The sequence below is a fragment of the Chinchilla lanigera genome, unplaced genomic scaffold, assembly GCF_000276665.1.
Source record: "Chinchilla lanigera isolate Chin_1 unplaced genomic scaffold, ChiLan1.0 scaffold00024, whole genome shotgun sequence".
Lineage (NCBI taxonomy): Eukaryota > Metazoa > Chordata > Mammalia > Rodentia > Chinchillidae > Chinchilla > Chinchilla lanigera.
Window position 1 is genome coordinate 1,059,385 of NW_004955425.1, and position 21,164 is coordinate 1,080,548.

Sequence of the window (21,164 nt, forward strand, 5' to 3'; positions counted from 1 at the left end):
AAGCTTTACTAAAATAATAGAACCATTTTAAATCTCTGGCTGACATCCATTGTTTAATAGTTCAGAGCAGTATCTCCATTTTATAATAGTTAGTGTGAAGAGATTATCTAACTGCCCTTTCACAATTTTTTTTTTTTTTTTTTTTGAGACAGGGTCTCGCCATGTAGTGTAGGCTGGCCTTGAACTCATCATGTAGCCCAGGCTGGCCTCGAGCTCATGGCAATCCTCCTGCCTCAGCCTCAGTGCTGGGAACACAGGCATGCACCACCACACCCAGCATCACAAATGTCTTGACAAAGATGCTTCTCCAGTATATGAGTTATTTAAGTAACTTATTGAGTATATTATTAACTTTGTTGAAATTGTACTGAATCATCACCTAAAAATAATTCTATCTTTGGTCATATGCGTCTTTAATATTTCAAAGTATTTGTTTTCAAGGTCTCAGTCCTGTCATGATACATATTTAAAACAACATGTTCTAAGCGACTGGCTAACTCAATAACTATATGTATGGAAATCTCTTGGTTTTGAGTGATTACTATTTTCATCCTTGAATGAGAACACAGGCTGTATGATAGAGGTGAATATAGCCCTTCTATGTGAAATGGAAAATACCATACACTCCTTATATGGAGAAATGAAGCAGTGGTGGCAATGCACTATAATTACAATGTATGAGAATTTGGGACTTTGTACTCCTCTATTTTTAACGCTTTTGCTAGCACATGGTAATTCAGGGTCGTCAAGCCAGCCTTTTGCTGCTAATACTAGTGATAAGAGAATGAATTCTAAATTTGCCAAAGTCTTGTGACCAAGGCAGCAGCAGGAGGATTCAAAAATGAAAATCTAGCAACCCCAGAATTATCTTCACTGTCTACTTAAATCTCAGATGAATTTTAAAGCCCCGCCTCACTCCACCTCCCTCCCTTCCTCCTTTCCTCCCTCTTTCTCTTTCGCTCTCCCTCTCTCTCGCTGACCTCAAATCCAACCAGAAGCATTTCTTCACTCTGCGGAGAAATTCTCAGGCTCCTGTTGAGATATGAAACCCTGAGAAGCCAAAAAACCTCTTGTGCAGCAGAACTAGAGACAAGAAAATTGGAGAATAAACAGAAAAAAAAACCATAATCCTTTAAGTAACAAGAAGCAAGCAGTTTCAAATCTTTCAGTAGGTTTTCGCCCTTTTAAAAACGGTGTTTTGTTTTGTTTTTAAATGTCTCCTAACAAAATGGAGTAGCTGCCGCTACTGGGAGGCCAGAGAATGTGCAGCTGAGCCCTTCTAACAAATGCCAAGGATTTCCTCCCACGTGGTTTGCTGCAGCTAAATGAAACAATTATCAAGGCAAGAAGGCAGTTTACTAATCAAGGAGGCATTTTCTTTCTTTCTTTCTTTCTTTTTTGTAAGTGCTCGATTTGAGGAAGGGGGAAGAAAGGGTCGTGTGCGGTGTCTTTTTAACCTTGCTGAAGGACGCAGCAGTATTTATTGACGTATGCAAATAACTGGGGGAGGGTGGTGCTTGGGAAAAAACAGGAACCAGAATCAGTTTCTCATTGCAGGGTGAACGCTCTGAGTTCCGGTGAAGGGAAAAGAGACGTGGCGAAATTGCTGTCTTTCGGTCTTATAAGCACATCTCTCACTAATACAGAAAAGGAACCAAGACATCAGAAAGGGTGAAGACGCTCTCACAGTATTTTCAGAGACCTTGCTTGAACCTCCCTCCCCAACCCGACCTGTTCTAAATGGGGGATTATGGATTTGCATTGCAATTGGCTAGTAGCGGTGGCATTGGATTTTCGCAAGTGAAACATCTGCCCGCTTCCGAGAGGGGCATTAATGATCACATTGTCAATAACTCATCTCTCTTTTTTCCCGTTTCAGCTGCGCAAACCATGCAGGATGATTTACTGATGGACAAAAGCAAAACCCAGCCCCAGCCCCAGCCCCAGCAGCAGCGGCAGCAGCAGCAGCAGCAGCAACAACCACCCCAGCAGCAGCAGCAGCAGCAGCAGCAACAGCAGCAGCAGCAGCAGCCGCCGCAGCCACAGCCGCAGCAGCAGCCCCAGCCCCAGCCCGAGCCCAGCGCAGCCGAAGCCGCGTCCACGCCCCTCTCACCGGAGACCCCCAAGCCGGAGGACAGCAGCGCAGTGCCGGCCCTTACCCCCGCCGCGGCCCCGCCAGCCCCCAACGGCCCAGACAAGATGCAGATGGAATCGCCGCTCCTGCCGGGCTTGAGTTTCCATCAGCCCCCTCAGCAGCCGCCGCCGCCGCCGCAGGAGCCCACGGCGCCCGGCGCGTCGCTGTCGCCGTCCTTCGGCAGCACCTGGTCCACAGGCACCACGAACGCGGTGGAGGACAGTTTCTTCCAAGGGATCACCCCAGTCAACGGGACCATGCTCTTCCAGAACTTCCCGCACCACGTCAACCCAGTCTTCGGAGGCACCTTCTCCCCGCAGATCGGCCTGGCGCAGACCCAGCACCACCAGCAGCCGCCGCCACCAGCGCCGCAGCCCGCGCAGCCGGCGCAGCCCCCCCAGGCGCAGCCCCCGCAGCAGCGCAGGTCGCCGGCCAGCCCCAGCCAGGCGCCCTATGCCCAGAGGAGCGCCGCCGCTGCCTACGGCCACCAGCCCATCATGACCAGCAAGCCGTCCTCCTCTTCGGCCGCAGCGGCCGCCGCTGCCGCCGCCGCCGCCTCTTCGGCCTCGTCCAGCTGGAACACTCACCAAAGCGTGAATGCCGCCTGGAGCGCGCCGTCCAACCCGTGGGGCGGCCTGCAGGCGGGTCGGGACCCTCGCCGGGCGGTGGGCGTAGGCGTGGGCGTGGGGGTTCCTTCCCCACTAAACCCTATCTCGCCGCTGAAAAAGCCCTTCTCCAGCAATGTGATCGCGCCTCCCAAGTTCCCCCGTGCGGCCCCGCTCACCTCCAAGTCCTGGATGGAGGATAACGCTTTCCGGACCGATAATGGTAACAATCTGTTACCATTTCAGGTAATGCTCGGGTGCACCTGTACACGTCTTCCCTGCAACCCTGCTTTGTCCGTCTTCCCTGCCTATTAATTATCCCGTCTGTTTTTTGTGTAAAAGGGGCAGCATTGTCCAGCTGCCCCAAAGCCTCCAGTTCACTGGGGCTCTTCCTCTCTAGGTGGATGAGTGGCTCATGGGGAAAGCAGTATTTGTGTGCCCTGTCAAAGTAGAAAAGGGCCTTTTTCTTTTTTCTTTTTTTCCCTCCACCGTGATTGTGCTTCTCTTTTTGACCTTCCTTGCAAATAAAGCTGCAAGTGTATGGCAATGTGCTGACATAGTCTCAAGATGAGTAGGCTGAGATTCCTATCATTTTAAGTAGCTACACATTTTAGGTTATGCAATCCTAGGCTCAGGGTGCTGCATGAAAGCTGTCCACACCCACACCGTGGCCTTTCTCTTAAGGGGTTAACAGCCCTTTAGTGGTGTTCTTTCAAACAGTTGACTGTAGTCGATAAAACTAATATGAACACATGTGTTTATGTCTCAGGTGCTGAAATCATTAATAAAAATCAGCATATTGCCCCTACCGGGAAAATTATGGATTCCAGTAAACACCCAGAACTGTAAGGGACACCAAGGTGGAAGATGGAAATTCTAGATCTAGGAGCAACCATTCCTATGTTACCTACAAGGATTTAGAATTTTTTTTCCAAAGGAAAGAGACAATAGGACACGACCTTCAGAGCCATATTGCAATGGAGTCTATTTGCTAGCTAGCACTGAAATATTTAAAGCTGCAGTGTCCTTCACCAGTTTGGTTATTTAAGAAGACAATGCAGATCAATTACACCATTTGAAACTGGGCAAAGTGAAAGTCTTGCAACTTTAATGAAAAATGAGTCTTGTGTCTTGGTATTAGATGCCAATGAAAAATCCAGGAAAAGCCCCAGACAAAAAGATTGAATGGAGAGTTCCCTTATTTCTGTTCCTGCTTTCTGTTCCCAAACACAGCCACAGCAGTTGGCAGTGACCTGGACATCTTGAGTCAGAAAGGAGGGAAGAGCGCATGTGTGTTCTCTGGGGGCTTTTGCTCTCACTTAGCCTTCCCTTAGAACTGATTTGTCTGTAAGCTTCTGGCCTCAGAGAAGGGGAGAGAAAAGGTACCAGACTGACCTGGAATTGTGTGGCCAAGGAAGTGAGATAGAAATCCTTTGAACAGTGCTGAAAGATAATGGAATTTACAGTTTAACAGAGGTAAAGTGTCAGCCTAAAGTGGAGCCTTCATTTTGTTGGTCTTTACATCTCATATGTTTGGAGTAGGTCCCCTCCAAGAAGGAAGAAATGGAATTATTGAGAACCTAACCTTCTAAGCTATGGCCAAGGGCTTTTGTTCTTGAAAATTCAAGAAAGTCCATAAAACTTCTAAATTATAGATTTATTATATTTTTTTAAAGACAAAGTATTGATGCTTATCCCTGGCTAGTCTTGAACTTGCTATCCTCCTGCTTCAGCCTTTGTTTTTTTGAGACAGGGTCTTGCTATGTCATTCAGATTGGCCTTGAACTATGTAGCTCAGGCTGGTCTCGAATTTGTGGTGGTCCTCCTGCTTCAGCCTCCCAAGTGCTAGGATTATAGGTATATGCCACCACACCTGGTCCTGCTTCAGTTTCTGAGTTCTGGAGAATATAGACATGTGCCACCATGTCATATAGCTTTAGGAGAGTTTTTAACAAGAAAAGATCTTATACCAAATTTCACAGGGATCCTTCAGGAATAGAATATTTTAATATTCATTAAGGTATATTTCTTTCCATTCTAAAGTTGGTTTATTTCAGTAAAGCAAAGAGACTGCAAGATGAGATTAGTTTGTAGAGAAAAGAAGAATCTACCTTCTGGAATTTTTTGGCCTTTCTTCTCTCTCTCCTTTTTTTTTTTTTTTTTTTTTTAAGACCAGATCTTACTGTGTGGTTCAGACTGGTGTTGAACTCACTTTATGGCCCAGGTTCACTGCACTCTTAAAAATCCTTCTGCCTCAGCCTCCCAAGTGCTGGAATTACAGGCCTGTGCTACCATGCCCGGCTCTGGAGTGTGTCCTTTCTTTTAGAAGGAGTAGGTCTGAGGAAGCTGTATTTGGTAGGAGAGATTGTTTTATTATGAGGCTTCCTTCCCAAATCCAGCCTGAGCTGATAACCTAAATCCTTAGAGAAGTTCAGATTTGGTACAGTATGGAAAGATCTAGTTATCTTTTTCTAGGAGTTGTATCTGAATACAACCAATTTTTTTTTTTTTTTTTTTTTTTAAATCTTATTATGTATGTTTCTCAGGCTGGTCTTGAACTCCAGTGCTTAAGTAGCTCTGTCTCCGCCTCAAGTAACTGGGATTACAGGTGAATGCCCCTGTGCTTGGCTATTGAATATAATCAGTTTTTAATTAATTTCTCCTGAAAAGGGGATTGGAATGACATTAAACCCACAAAGTTTTACCAAGCCTGATACTGATTAGTCATGTGGGGATTGCCAGTAGTTTCTCAGCAAACCATTTACCAATGACATTAGTAAGAGTCAAATGCACTGGATTGAGCCTTGTCTCTTGTCTTTTCATTGTGGTAGTGCTATTGAGTAGTCAAAAATAGTCAAAAGACTTGGAGGAGAGATTTGACTAAAAATTGAGCATTGTTTACTTGGCCTCAGGAAGAAGTACATGTATTGTATGTCTCATTTTTGTTTCTTAAAATGGAGCTTTTGGGTTTTGAAGAAGTATTAGAATCTGAAGAGCCGGGCTACAGGGAGACCGAGACAGGAGGACATCTTGAGTATAGAAGTTTAGGACCAGCCTAGACAACGTAGGCAGAACTCATCTCTTAAAGAAAAATGAAATAAAGCTGTATGTGGTGGTACGCGCCTGTAATCCCAATATTCTGGGAAGCTAAAGCAAGAGGATTGCAAGTTCTAGTCCAGCCTGGGCAATTGAGTGATTTAGCAGTACTGTCTTAAAGTTAAAAATAAAAAAGGGGTAGGAATGTAGCTAGGAATGTTCCTACCTTTTGTAGGAATATATATATATCAGAAATCCATGCCCTTATAAAGTGGTTCTTCATTCTCTTTTGCCATTTCCTACCAACAATAGATTCAGATCTTTATTTATGTGGTTTATATTATAGATATAATAACTATGTTTTAGTGTGGTTCTTCAAACTACTTAGGCTTTCTTATTACAATAAAAGTGATTAGTTTACCTGTATCAGGGTGGCTGCTTGCTTAGGAATTCCTTCCATCTAAAGCTGCTTCATTTCTAAAAATAAGGAAATTGAGGTCCTGAGAGGTTGGGTCCTAAAACTCTGGCTAACTTTGTTGTTATGCATCGTTAACTTCGCTGTGTGCTGGTGTTGTCAGGGACAATTCATTTTAAGTCAGGCTGTCTTTGGACTCCACCCAGAGGACTTGTGATGGGACTGTTTAACAATGTTCTGTCAGGCTGATGCCTCTTGGTAATGGACAGTAAGTCACTGCACTGGAAGAATTATACATATGCATTATTCTGTATTTAGATGAGACAAAGAAGCCTAAGGATATAAAAGGACCACAAGAGAATTATTAGTATTATTTCTTTTGAGACAGGGTGCCACTCTGTAGTAGAGGCTTGCTTTGAACATTCTATGTAGCCTAAACTGACCTCAAATTTGTGATCTTCCCGCTTCAGTCTCATGAGTACTAAGATTACAGTGTGTGCTACCACACCTGGCCAGAGATATTTTTTGTATGTGGTAAATTTGGATTTAAAAAGCATTGTTGCCCAAAGAAGGGCCTTTTTAGAGCACCTATTTCAGACTCCTCATTTTACAGAGTAGGAAATCAAAATCCCAATGTATGAAGTGAGTTGTCCAAGTTCAGGTAAGTAGTTTCTGTCCGACATAGGATTTTGTGGCAATATCCCCAGATTCAAATCTCAACTCTGCCAATCATTGGCTTTGCCATAATCTTGAGCAACTTATATGAACATGCTTGCATTCAATTTCTTCATTATAGAAAATTTTGTATTTCTTGTCCATGTCTAGTTAAATGTCATTTAGTGCTAATTTTCCTGTTGGATTATCATTAACAAAGGAATAAAATTCTTATGTAAATTTTTGGGAATATATAATATTTTAAAACAAATATGCCTATTTATAATGTTTAAGGAACATTAATATTCTTCAACTTGCTCATGCCCTTCCCTGCAACCCCTAATGCTAGGGATTGAACCCAAGGCCTTAAACATGCTGGACAAGTGCTCTGCCATTGTTACATCTGCAGGCTTCCCCTCCCTCTTTTTTGAGACAGGGTAATCTCTAAATTGCCCAGGCTGGCCTTGAGCTTGCATTTCTCCTACCTCAACCTACTAGGATTATAGGCATGTGCTACCACACTCACCACAGGCTTGTTTTTTAATAAAGTAGCATGATGTGGATTTAAAATTGTAGACTCTTCTCTAGTTGACTTTTGAACTACTATATTGCTCTACTATAAAACCACTTAAGGTCTGCCCACCCCACAAACTGAATAGGTTTCAGAACCTATTATGACATGACTGATGTAAATGCTAGCAAAGCAACATTATCTATATTCTATTTAAAAGGAGGGCATGTTACCACACATGGTGGTTAAGAAATATTGGTCTTCTATGCTATTAAAAACAATAAACTGTAAAAATTGCGTGTTAAAAAGTAATTAGGTTTATACAAACTTTTCCTGATCTTGAGGTAAGTGGATATATAAGTATGTGTTCAGAAATTAATGCTTTTAGATGCCAGTGGTGATGGTGCAGTGCTTGTAATCTCAGCACTCAGGAGACAAGGACAGGAGTATCATTGTGAGTTTGAGGCCAGCCTGGGCTACATAGTATGTTCAAGGCCAGCCGAGCTACATAGGGAGAACCTTTCTCAAAAAACAGAAAAAAGAAAAAAAAGAGTTAATGTTTTTAGATACTCTCTGACAAAGACAAAATTTTCTACTTACATAGTATTCTCCTTTGGTTAGGTTATTTTCTATCTTTCAAAGGCTGCATAAGATATTGGAATTGTTTGTCATTGCTGAAGTGATTGTTTTTCTTACATATTTTTCCACTCTTTAAAAATTAGAGCCAGGAGTGGTGGTACATGGCTGTAATCCCAGCACTTGGGAGGCTGAGGCAGGAGGATTACCAAAGTTTGAGGCCAGCCTGGGCTACATAGTGAGTTCAAGGCCAGCATTAACTGCATAGCAAGACCCTGTCACAAACAAACAAAATACACAAAAAACTGATTTGACACATTGAGGGACATAATGTACTTTGGTCATTTTCACACACACTCTCCAGTCACCCCCAGCTCTGCCCTCCCACCCCACTTACATTACTCAGGTGATTTATATGGTACTAGATCTGTAATTATCAAAAGATGATGCATTGTTTACTGCAATATGAAATGTTTGATTAAGTTGTTTGGATTTTACTGACAAAAGAAAATTAGTTGGAGGGATGCATGCAGTAGTGGATGACCCATAAAGTTGGGAAGTTAGTTGTTGAAGCCTTAGCTCTGTCACTGGTAATCAGAGACAAATCATCTATTCAGACTCTTTCCATGTTTGCAAAAACAGAGAGAGACAGAGGAGAGAGTGAGTGTAAGTGAGCTTACCTTTTGCTTTGCTTTATGAAGAAATGTGACAAAGTATATGAAAATTAGAAACTACTATAGAAATACTGTTATGGCTCTTGGATGCGGGCCTAATAATTGTAAATGCAGTCGAAGTTAGAGGTTTTTGTTTGTTTGTTTGTTTTTCAGACAGGGTCTCTCTCTGTATTCAGGCTGGCTTTGAACTCACTATATACCCCAGGCTGGCCTTGGACTTTGGTGATCCTTCTGCCCCAACCTCCTGAGTGTTGGGATCACAAATGTGTGTCACCACACCTGGCAGAGTGAGAGTTTAATAGGAAAAGTATTGTTGATATTTAGTAGTGCAGAGTTAAACACTAGCTGATGGCATCAGGTAGTGCAGAGGGACTGGAAAGATGTATCCAGCAGAAATGGAAGAGCACTGAAAGGCACTTTGTGTATACAGGGTGATTGGATTTTTTTTTATTTAAACACACCTTATCACACCTCATATTATGGTGACTGCCCATTTTGGAAAGCCAGTCATGGTGCTGTGAATGCATGTGTCAGAAAAATGATGTAAATTTGTGACTACTTGTCTTATGCCTGACTCACCAATGTGAGTGCAGAAGTTTGCCTTGTTCTGAACTTCTGTGTAGTTCAGGCTGGCCTTGAACTTGCAGTGATCCTCCAGCCTCAGCTCCTGAGTTTTAGGATTATAGGTGTGCCCTGATGTTATGAACACTTTACTTGGTAATGGCAGAAATGCTTAAACTCTTAATTTGCTGACTGCTACAAATAATGATTTTAGTAGTTCTGGAGATGCCAAGGCTCTAATTTGAAGCTCCTTACTACCACTTTCCAGTACGCAGTGTCTGGATTTCTGTAGGGGCCAATGTAGTTTTCAGAGATAGAATTCAGGGTAGAGTCTCTAGTTTAGGACTTGAGAATTGAGGTAATATAGTCACAGATTGAAGGGAGACTTACTGGGAAGGTTGCATTTGCAGTGGTAGCCAGGCTCGAAAGGAATTTTCCACAGCTGTGGTCCTCATAAGCTTGGGGGTAGCTTGTTGTAGAGGGTTCAAATGCATTGTTTCACCTGTTATATTTTAGTTCTGTTACATTTAGTTTTCATATACTTTAGGTGCTCTTTACAAGTGCTGCTCATATACATTTAATATGAAACCACGCTAGTGTTTGCATTTTGACTTAACACAGAAAAGTACTGGTGAAGTCAAATACTACAGTAACTAAGCATCTTTGAAAAAAGATTGCTTTTCTCCCTCCAGATGAACTATTGTATAATTCTCAGAAATAATATGTACTGTGATCCTTGTTGGCAGAGTCCAAGGAAAAAAACAGAAATGAGCACCAAACAGCCTTTATATCACTTAAGGTGATCATAGAATTAATGTACGCAAAAGGAAGGAAACACTGGTTACTAATTATCTATGCATAGAACTATTGTACAGTCAAATAGCTTCATTCTTCAAGCGTTCAAATTCATCTCAAGGCCAAGATCTAATATAGGAGAAAAAAGTAACTGCCTACCTTTAGTAACTCAGTGCAGCTTGTGAAGTGATCAGTGCTACCAACTAAACCAGTTCCTGGAAGTGTCTAGTACTTAGTGCACCTTCATTAAATGAATGCATAAGACTTTGGGCTGGAGACTGTGGCCAAGTGGTAGAGTCCTTGCTTCGCATACACTCAGTCCCCAGCAACACACAAAAAAGAAGAAAACCTACTTTTCTCTGCAAAGTTGCCTTGGAATATGTACATAATTCATCAAGGACACCTACAGTTTGTAAAAACAAAACACCTATGTTTTCAGACTCTGTGGACAGTCCATAGTTTCTAAGCTGAGACTGTATCTCTAGATTTGTAATGCGAAGAAGGAAGCTGAGTTTTTTGTTTTGGTGCTGGGAGTTGAAGCCAGGATACTGGTATATGCCAGATGTTCATTCTATCACTGAGCTACACTTCTGGCCCCATAAGCAGGGCTTCTTGCTTTGATAAAAAAAAAGCCATGATAACCAGTAGGTGGAAATACTTATATGTTGAATTTACCCTTTTCTCTTCATTGTTGATCAATTTATTCTTTGGGGGTTGACTTATCCTATCATGGTGATCTGGTCTGTTCCTGACTTCCCACGTCTAGTCAGAACTGAGTAGAATAAAGTCAGAATAACTAGCAAAAACACTTAGAAATATTAGGGAGAAAATTGTTAAATTTGATGTTAACAAAGTAGGCCCTTCAGTCAGTCATTCCTTCCAGGCATTTGAAGTTAGAAAGTAAAGTTGCAAAAGGAAAAAGATTTTCTCCATCTTCCAGAGATGTGGTATTAGTTGAAGACTAATTAGGGATGGGAATATTTCAGAGGAAACAGTTTAGTGATCTGACAGTCTACCCCTCTATTTGACCACAGGAGTCCTCATTCTTAGGTTTCAGATAAGCAGCAATTGAAGGAGGCAAGAGGTGAATGTGCCCAGAAGCACCTCTCTTTTACATCTGGTGGAAAATTTCATTTTCTCTTTTGGGCCAGAAAAATATAACCTAGATATGCATAGGATTAAAAATAGCAAAGGACAGTAAAGTTTAAGAGTTTATGGGAGAAAGCTGAAATAATTTTTGGATCATTTATTATAAATCTGTTTTTGTGTTTGCATTTGATTTTAGGGGTAGACTATTCAATTCGGGCACATGACTGTTAAAGCACTTGTAACCACTAGTAGAATCCTGTCAGACAGTTATGAGGGATAGCTGAAGTAGTATTTTTGTTAATGAAATAACCGTTGGAGAATTTTTTTCTGTTTTTCTCTTTCTTCTTTTTTTTGAGACACAATCTCACTATGTAGCCCAGGCTGGCCTAGAACTCATGGTGATCCTCCTGCCTCAGCCTCTCTGTATAAGAATACTGGGATTACATGCATGTGCCACCATACCCGGTTTACATTGTTTCCTTTGGATTTTTGTTCCAAATCATAATCCATGTATTATAGTTTTTGGGTACTGTATCATTTTGATGTCTTCACCAAATAGATACAACTAACACAGAGGACCAGAATGCCAAGTACTGGCCTCTTCCTTTTTCATGTAAATTATCTGTATTTTATTTAATCATTACACAGTCTTGTGAATCAGGGGTTATTGGGGATTATTACTGTTTTAGTTGGACTTAGAATAATTACCTAACTAGTAAAATAACAGAACCAGAATAGGAACCCAGGTTTTTTTTTTTGAGACAGGGACTTGCTTGGTAGTGCAGAGTGGCCCTTAACTCAGTACATAGTCCAGGTTGGTCTTCAATTTGCAACAATCCACCTGCCTCAGCCTCCCAAGTGCTGGGATTACAGGTGTGTGCCACCACGCATGGCCTCAAAACCCAGGTCTTTTGACTCTCTAGTTCTTCTGTTCTGCTGTAACTGCTTGCCTCTGATTTTGTCACTCATGATCTTTCACTCTGTCTTTGATGTTGTACTCTTTCTCCAGGTCTTCCTGTATTCCCTCTTATCCCTTCACCCTCTCATCCTTCACTGTCCTTGTGGCACTCATCATTCTTTGAAGTAAGCTGTTTTATTTGTCTGTCCATACTAGAATGTAGGCTCCATAAGGACGAATAGCTTTTTACTATAACAGGACCTAGAATATTTTAGGCTCTTGGTAAATATTTGTTAAAGTTGTTAATGCTTCACATTTGTAGATGACTGATTATTGCATTTATTGGGATAGCTAGCAATATAAGTAATTTATAAACATTTCATGGCCCACCAGAGGTCAGCCACTATGGATTAAAGCTTAATCATATTCTGTCCTCAAACAATCCCTTGATATGTATTAAAATATAGGATAGTAAGATCTAAAATAGAGTATAGTATGCACAAGAAAGTACATACTAGAATCAGAGAAAAACAGATAAAATTTTTGTGCATGTGGTTGGGAAGGCTGGTCTTTACAGTTAAAAATATTTTCAAACTGAGGTATGGTGGTACATACATGTAATTCTAGCACTTTGGGAGGCTGAGCCAGGAGGATCAAAAGTTTGAGCACAGCCTGGGCAACTTAAGGATTTAGCAAGACTGTGTAAAAAAAAGGACTGGAGGGCTGGGGATTTAGCTCAGCGGCAAAGCGCCTGCCTGGCAAGCGCAAGGTCGTGAGTTCGGTTCCTGGTACCGGAGAAAAACCAAAAAAAAAAAAAAAAAAAGGACTGGAGATAGACTTCAGAGTGAAGTTCCTTGTTCAATCCCCAGTGCCAACAAAACAAAACATAATACATATTTGCTGTTTAAAATTTAATAGGAGGAATATATTGTTCATAATTTCTGTTACTCAGAGATAAGTACTCTAAATATTTTGCTGTATTTTCTGCTAATTAGCACTTTTTATGTATTTACATAGTAGAGATCATTTGTTGTACATCATTCTATACGTGTATTTTTTAGCCTTTTTTGCCTTTAAAAAAAAGGAAATCTTGTCACTTATTGTGAAGATAAAATGAAAATTACAGTTAAAACAACATTGAAACTGTCAAGGGACTAGAGCTTATGATCATAGATGTTGCCTAGGAATGTGAGCTTTGGTTACCTTCTGAATGTGGGCCGCTAGATTTTATAACATTAAATTATAAATATTTTGATGAGTGCATAATATTTCACCATAGGAATCTATTATAATTTCCAAAGCGATTCCATATTTGGAGAATTAGGGTGTTTTCAGTTTTGTTTGTTTATTTTTATTTTTTCAGGGCTAGTGATTGGATAGGCCATCTGAATAGACTGTCTATTTAGAGCTGAACGGTTGAGGTTCCATAGGCACATCAGGGGATGGCGTAGGGATCACAGTAAGATTTCCCATTAAGCAGAGGGGACATCAGGAGCACAAGGAAGAAACAATGTGTGTGGAGAGAGCGGAAAATTCAGGGTAGGATCAAGGCAAGTGAGAAGTAGGGAGAGACTAGATCACAGAGGGCCTTGTAGCATTCTGTGCTTTCAACCTTATCAAATTAGAGATATTGAAGGTTTTTTGTTTGTTTTCTGGGGGGTAGTGGTTATTTTGAGACAGGGTCACGTTGTGCAGTTAGTTCAGGCTGGCCTTCAACTCACCATGTAGCCTAAGCAGGCCTAGAACTCCAGGTGATCCTCCTGCCTCAGCCCCCCAAGTGCTGAGATAACAGGTGTGCACCACCATGCCCTGCTGAAGGATTTTTAAAATGAGAACATACCTTCTGTAAGGCTTTTAAATTGATGAGTGAAGTGATCCCATCTTTGCTTCAGAAGATTACTCAGAGATATAGACTGATAGAAACCAAACACAGGAAAGAAATCAGGATAGGTGATTTGAAAGAAAAGAACAACCTCAGAAATAATTAAGACGCTGACTGGAAAGACCTGATGATTGCTTGGACATAGGGAATAAAGGAGAGTCAGGAGTCTACAGTGATTCCTGGGTTCAGATATCTGGGGAAATGACTTAGACCTGAAAATGCTTACTAGAGACATGAGAATCTTTATCACTTGTCTTCTTTCCTTTCTCTCCCGCTCCCTCTCCACAATGCCCTCTTCCTCTCCCTCTCTTTTTGCTTTTTGAGACAGGGTGTTGGTTTGTAGTTCAAGCTGGCCTTGAACTCACAATGCAGCCCTGGCCTTAAACTCTTGGCAATCTTCCTGCCTCAGCCTCCCGAGTGCTTTCCACCAGCATGCCTTGCTTCTCTTTCCTTTCCTTCTTCTCTCTCTTCTTTCCTCCTTCTCTTCCTTCCTCTGGAGCAGTGGTACAGGGGTTGAACCCAGGGGCACTCTGCCACTTAGCTGTAGTGCCAGCCTCTTTTAATTTGAGACAGTTTCATGAAGTTGCCAAGGTTGGCCCTAAACGTGCTATCCTGCTTCAGTTTTCTGAGCAACTGGAATTAGAAGTGTGCGCCATTACATCTGGCTGTGATTTGACATCTCATGTTCATTTATGATTTTCTATGACTCTTAATACATAGAAAGGAAAGCCTTATTAGGATAAATTACTTCATGAACTACTTACTTTAGAACACAACATCTGAGAGGAGAAATAACTCCTATTCTAAGTTGAGCTTTTTTTTTATTCTAGACTGATTTTTTTATTATTAGAATTAGAGTATACATGAGCTGATTAGTTATCTTTTTTGTGGATTATAGCCTACCATTGCAAAGAACATAGAGAATTGTCAACCAGACAATCATATGGGAGGATTGCAGCCAATAGAAGAAATGAAACCCAGCATTCTTAAGTTGAATAAACTCAGAGGTCCATGGAAGTTATTAACTAGTCTGAGTTAGCATTAATAAAGTCTTAGCAAAATTGAAATTGGACCTTATGGAATTTAGTTTACAAGGCTGTTTTTTTTAAAGGTATAGCATGAAATGTTTTAAAACTTGGGATCTATAGTAGAGCCACAGGTTGATGAGCTTTGGTGGGGAGGTAGGGAAAAGGTATAGGAACCACCGAACAGAACTGCATGTTATGTATTCCTGTACTCTGAAATTTATTAAGATTTCAAAGGGCTCCATAACTAAAATATGGTTAAGAACCTCAGATATACAATAAAAGCACTGCTATGTGGCACTCAATAAAACTTTCAAATATGTTTGAAGACTTAGACCAAAAGATTTCTTTATCCTTCTTCATACCTGTGAGAATTCCTGTCTGACTTTTGAGAACTTTTTAAATAAGTGGGGCCTGACTGCTCTTTCATCTAGCCTTTTAAAAATCATTCAAACTGCTTTTCATATATAATATATATATACATACACACACATAGAGAGATTTGGATATATATATAACATATATATTCTATATATAGATATATATAATTTAATGGGCCGGGGAGCTAGCTCAGTGGCACAGCATTTGCCTGGCAAGTGCAAGGTCCTGAGTTCAATTTCTGGTACCAAAAAAAACACAAAACAAACCAGGTGTGGCATTCCAATTATATATGTAATTTATATAATATATAATTTTAATATACATTTATGTATAACTTTTATATATAATACAAAGCTTATATATTATATTATAATTTATATATAAAAATCATTTTGAATGTATATAGATATATATATATGTTTGGTTATATATACATATATACTAGGAGATATATATATACATATATATATATATAGAGAGAGAGAGAACTAAATTACGTAATTATAATACTGGCATTAAAAGCATTCAGGAACCAAGCCCTCATCATTTTTAGGTAATCTTACTGCTTATCTGGTAGGACATAAATTTATGGACTGACTGGTCACAGGTGTTGAGTATGCTATTAACTTTTTTTTAATAGTGAAGATGGAAGTCATAGGTTAATCTAGAAAACCATTTAAACAAAGTCCCTGTGAGCTGCTATAACAAAAATACCTCCGACTAGGCAATTTATAAATAATGGAATATACTTCTTAGTTTTGGAGCCTGGAAAGTTGAAGATCAAGGCATCAGCAGTCTTGGTATCTGGTGAAGGCTGGCCTTCTGCTTGATTGTTGGTTCTTGCTGTGTTCTCATATGATGAGAGAGACAACACATTCCCTTCAGTAGACTTTATCAGGGCACTAATCTCATTCATGAGGCAAGAAGACTTCTGACTTGTTCACTTCTCCAAGGCCCATCTCTTAATACTATCACATTGTATAAATTTCAACATACAAATTTTGAGGGGACACCAACATTCAGGTGATAGCAACAAAGCATTAACTGCAGTAGCTGCTTATTTATTTGCATAAATAAGTGCACTAGGAAGTTCTGATTAAAAAGAGAGATGTTGTTTCATTTCTAGTATAGAGGGTATAACTTAGAAAACTTTTCAGTATTGCTTATACAAAAATGATTTCCTCTCTTCAGAGAAACATTTCCGCTCTCCACATTCATTTATTTGGTGGCTGCTATGACTTTAGAATGTCCATTCCTATTATTGTAGCCCAGTGAAGAGTAGAGAGAGCTGGGGGAGAAGGTAGGAGCTGGGGGATGGTGAGGTGGAGGGACAGTTCTGAGCATCCCAGATCCTGGGTCTCGATGATAAATGCAACTCATATAACTGCACCAGATCCAAAGGTTCTCACATAGAAACAATGTTTTGTTTTGTATTGAGACAGGGTTTCACTAGGCAGTTCAGGCTCACCTTAAACTCACTATGTAGCCCAGGCTGTCCTTGAGCTAATGGTAATCCTCCTGCCTCAGTCTCTTCAGTGCTATGACTAGAGGCATGCACCTGCATGCCCAGCTAGAAACAATGTTGATTAAATCATGTAGGATTTTTTTTTTTTAGCTTTTCAACCAGTTAACTATTATGTGTAGGTTAGTGTGAAAACTTTACCATCATCTGTTATTTTATTTCTGCTAATAAAAAGCTAGTTTAATAGAAGAGCATTTTTTAGCTGGGCACCTGTAATCCCGGCACTTTGGGAGGCTGAGTCAGGAGGATTGAAAGTTCCATCCCAGGACCACCACACACAAAATAGAACACTTTGGAATGCAGTTTATTAAGGTATATGATGACATCAAGGTCTGGTTAGATCAGCTGACCAGACTTTTACCAATAGGTGCTTGTTTATTTTGGTGGCACTAAGGATTGAACTCAGGGTGCTGACACTGAAGTTCATCCCCATCCCTATTACATTTTGAGAGAAGATGCTACTAAATTACTGAGGCTGGCCTCAAACTTGTGATCCTCCTGCCTCAGCCTCCTGAGTACTGGGATTACAGGCATGTACCACCACACCTGGCTATACTGCATTACCATAGTGCTCATTGATATGAAAAAAAAATCTAGCAATACAAAACATTTTATTGCTAGGCATAGTGATGCATGCCTGTAATCCCAGCACTTGGCAGGCTAAGGCAGGTGGATTATTGTGAGTTCGAGACCAGCCTGGGCTACAAAGTGAGCTGAAAGCCAGCCTGAACTGCATAGCAAAACCCTGTCTCAAAAAGACAAAAAAAATTTATTATTTATATCTGTGTAATTTTATCAATATAGTTGAATCTAGTAAAAAAAATTGGTCATTATGCTGCAAAAACACATATTTCAGAGCATTTTACAATGCTGATGAAACATTATTTTGCAATGTTTGTCAAATTAAACTTTGTGTTGATTTTTTAACAGAATAAAGACAGACTAATTGTGTTATTATTTCAGGCTGTTGTAAAGTTAAACTTTAGGTGAATAGAAGAATTTAAACAGTACTTTCAAAGGCCTTTTTTTTCAGTGCTGGAGAATCAAACCTTAGGGCTCATACTTGCTACAAAAACATAAATTTAGCATTTTAGAAGATTTGGAACTGAATGGAAGATTAATTTTATCATATTTTGACAATGAGTTTTCAATATTCCAAAGACATGAGCACCGTGGAAGATAGCAAAATTATTTAATGTCTTACATCTTACTACTATGTTCTACCTATTTGCCAGTCTACATTATTCTGTTTTACCTATTAACTTTAGTGTGATCCAGAATATGAAATGTTATTCCAGAGTAGCTATTTTTTAAGAGGTCATGTAGATATAACACAAGATTTTCATTTTAAAATATAATGGCATATTCGATGTTCTAATTGAGGCTGAGATTCTGTTAAATGTAAAACATGAAAAAAAGGCATAGGCAGTTATAGCTTACTGTCGAAAATTCAAGGCTGATAATTAGAAAGAAAAACCAGAAATCTGTCTTTTGAGGTCAAGTCTTTCGGTGTTGCCAGGGCTGGTTTAGGGACTTAGTAGGCTCAAGCAAACCTTCTCCCTCACTATCCTGAATAGCTAGACTCCAGGGATGCACCCATGTTTCTGGCTAGAAAAATCTCTTGATGGTGAATATATTCCTTCACATTGTTGGGTATAGTGGAGGGTGAAGCAGACAAAGGAGATGAGTGACGTATTTCTGTTAGAGGAAATGAATAATACAGAATGTATTGAATACTGAGATGTCAAAGGACATTGAAAGACAGTGAAGAGGATTTTAGCAAAGAGGACAAAGCCAGGTAAAAGGAAGCTTGAGCTTTTGTTACAATAATTAAATATTCAAAAAGACAACCATTTTATCCTGTCCAGGAAGTTAAGCAATTGCTCATTTTATATTCTTTTCTTTTCTTTTTTTAAGCCACAGGCAAGTAAGCTGACTTTGGGGATTTGTATTAAGAAATTTTGGGAGTGTCATAAGCCAGTTCAAAATCCCATCTTTTAATCTCCTGTGGCATGATCATAGTATTGATGATGCTCCTAAGACACTTGATGTTTGTTTTAAGCCATCAAAGAAAGACAGTGTGTTCTGCATAATTTGCCTTGCATATATTATTAATGGTTTAGTCTATTAACTTCTCACAGAAATCATTGTAAAACATCTGTGTAGAAAAAGTGTGCACAATAATTCTGTTTTATGGAGACCGTATTCTGTAGAAGCCATTTATATTGTACAGAGTTGTTACAAACTTTTATATATTGTTTCATTTTATTATAAGTCTATAGAGATTCATGTGTGGTATGTGTGGCAATGCTATTAACTGGAGTTTGAATTCAGTAAATATTTAAAAGGTGTATAGTATACTATGTTTTTGGACTTGTATAAGGTTTGTAGGTGACACATGATCTTCGTTTTTATACCAGGAATTGAACTCAGGACCTTGCACTTGCTAGGCAGGTGCTGTGCCACTGAGCTATAACCCCATTCTTTTTATGTATGTGTGGTGCTGGGAATTGAACCCAGGGTGTTGTGCATGCAAGGCAAGAGCTCTACCACTGAGCCACATCCCCATCCCGAAACAAAACATCTTAAAAGCAAGCACCAGATTGTGTGTTAGCTGACACTAATAGTCAAGGAGGGAGAGAAAGATAGAGATAGAGATAAAGATTGAGAGAATATTAATGAATCTTTGTGGTTTCATTTTGAAAAATAGGTGAGCTTTGACTAGATGAAATGTGGATCCAAAATGAAAATGGAAAAATTAGCAGTAAGTGGAATTATTGAGGTCTTTCAGATGAGAGCCAGGTGCATTTTAGATTTACTGAATGATAAGGATGGATTGATTGTTCCTTAGGATTAAAAGAAATTGTGTGTGTGTGTGTGTTTGAGATAGGGTCTCACTTATATAGTTCAGGACAGTCTTGAACTCACTGTGTAGTTCAGGCTGGCCTTGAATTTTTGTCCATTCTGCCTCAGCCTCCCAAGTACTGGATTACAGATGTGTGCTACCATGCTCAGCAAAAGAAATGTCTTTATTAGATTCCATTTCATTTTAAAGAGCATTTAAGATATCATTATATATGTTATATTGCAAGAGAACATTGATTTGAATTAGGTGAGAAAGATGAGATAAAAATAAAGTGAGGGTGTAAAATGGAGTCCAGAATTAGACTAATACTGATGTTGGTCATCATAGTGACAGTATTTTGTTTGTTTCTATTTTGTTTTGTTGTGAGACAGGGCCTCACTGTGTAGCCCAGGCTGGCCTTGAACTTCTGGTGATCTTCCTGCCTCAGCCTCAAGAATGCCGAAATCACAGGCATGCCCCACCATGCCTGATACAGAATTTTGAATGTCTGGTTTAGGAATGTGGAGAACCCTGATGGGATCAGGGTAGTTTCACAATAAAAGTTTATGTTTAGAAAGGCTGGGTAGGTGGATTAGAGAAGTTTCTGTCTCTACCACAGTGCAGCCCTGAGGTAGGGAGGCTGTAATAGGGATATGATAATTATCTTGTGCTTTGCATGAATCGAAAGAAGTCTTACAAAGGAAAATATTGTTAGGACTGCTGACTGATGGTGTATGGTATGAAAGTTCTGTGTACTTAAAGCAGAATTTACCTTTAGACTGCTCCCCCACCCCTTTCTTTTTTCTTTCTTCTATGATTTTGCTTAGCTAGAACCTGGTGTAACTGTGTTCCTCACATTCTCCATGCAGGTCCCAGTCTACTGAAAACATTAGGAATAAACATTGAGGATGATCTCTTTCCTTTCCTTTGGTACTTTCCAGTAAACCAACTACTTCTTTCTCGCTGGATTTTATCATTTGAAGTTCAAGATGTGAAGCTACTGTTGCCTATTTGTATTCTCAAACTAGTGTAAAGGTTCTTCCTCCTCCTCCTCTTTTTCTTCTGCTCCCTCCTCTCTCCTTCATTCCTCTTCCTTCCTCCTCCTCCACTCTTTCCTTTTCCTGTACTGGGAATTGAACCCAGGGCTTTCTCACATGCTAGTAGGCAAGCGCTCCACCACCGTGTTGCATCCACATCTCTTTTTACTTTTGTTTCCCAGGTTGGCGTTGAACTAGCAATCCTCCTGCCTCAGTCTCCTTGGCAGCTGGGATTACAGATGTGCATTATCACATGTGGCTGAAAAGTACTTTTTTAAAGTCCTATTGAAATTTTGTACATACTTTTAATGTTTCAAAGGGACCAGGAGTTATTCAGTAGTCTAAAAATGTATGTATGTTTTAATATATTGTGTCTTTTTTTTTGTCTTCAGCAACTTTCCTGTCTGTTATTTCAGAGTAATCATTGCCAACTTTTCATATACATTCAGTTCTACTTAGTTGGATGCAATTTAGTTGGTACTTGCCTCTTTGATAATTCCATAATCTACTTCTATAAATCGTGC

At 40.0% G+C, this 21,164-nt stretch overlaps 1 protein-coding gene across 2 annotated transcripts in view; it reads left to right on the top strand.

The window, feature by feature from the left end:
• Cpeb3 (cytoplasmic polyadenylation element binding protein 3) overlaps nucleotides 1-21,164 on the top strand; it is a 191,855-nt gene that overhangs the window by 26,939 nt on the left and 143,752 nt on the right. The window contains exons 3-5 of one of the 2 annotated variants that reach the window (XM_013514851.1): nucleotides 1,558-1,671; nucleotides 1,880-1,977; nucleotides 2,062-2,985. In XM_013514851.1, the coding sequence (XP_013370305.1) occupies nucleotides 1,891-1,977; nucleotides 2,062-2,985 (1,011 nt within the window). In that variant the 5' untranslated portion in view covers nucleotides 1,558-1,671; nucleotides 1,880-1,890. Of the gene's footprint in view, nucleotides 1-1,557; nucleotides 1,672-1,879; nucleotides 1,978-2,061; nucleotides 2,986-21,164 lie in introns of those variants that run through there. The other variant, XM_013514850.1, reaches the window with a different exon arrangement.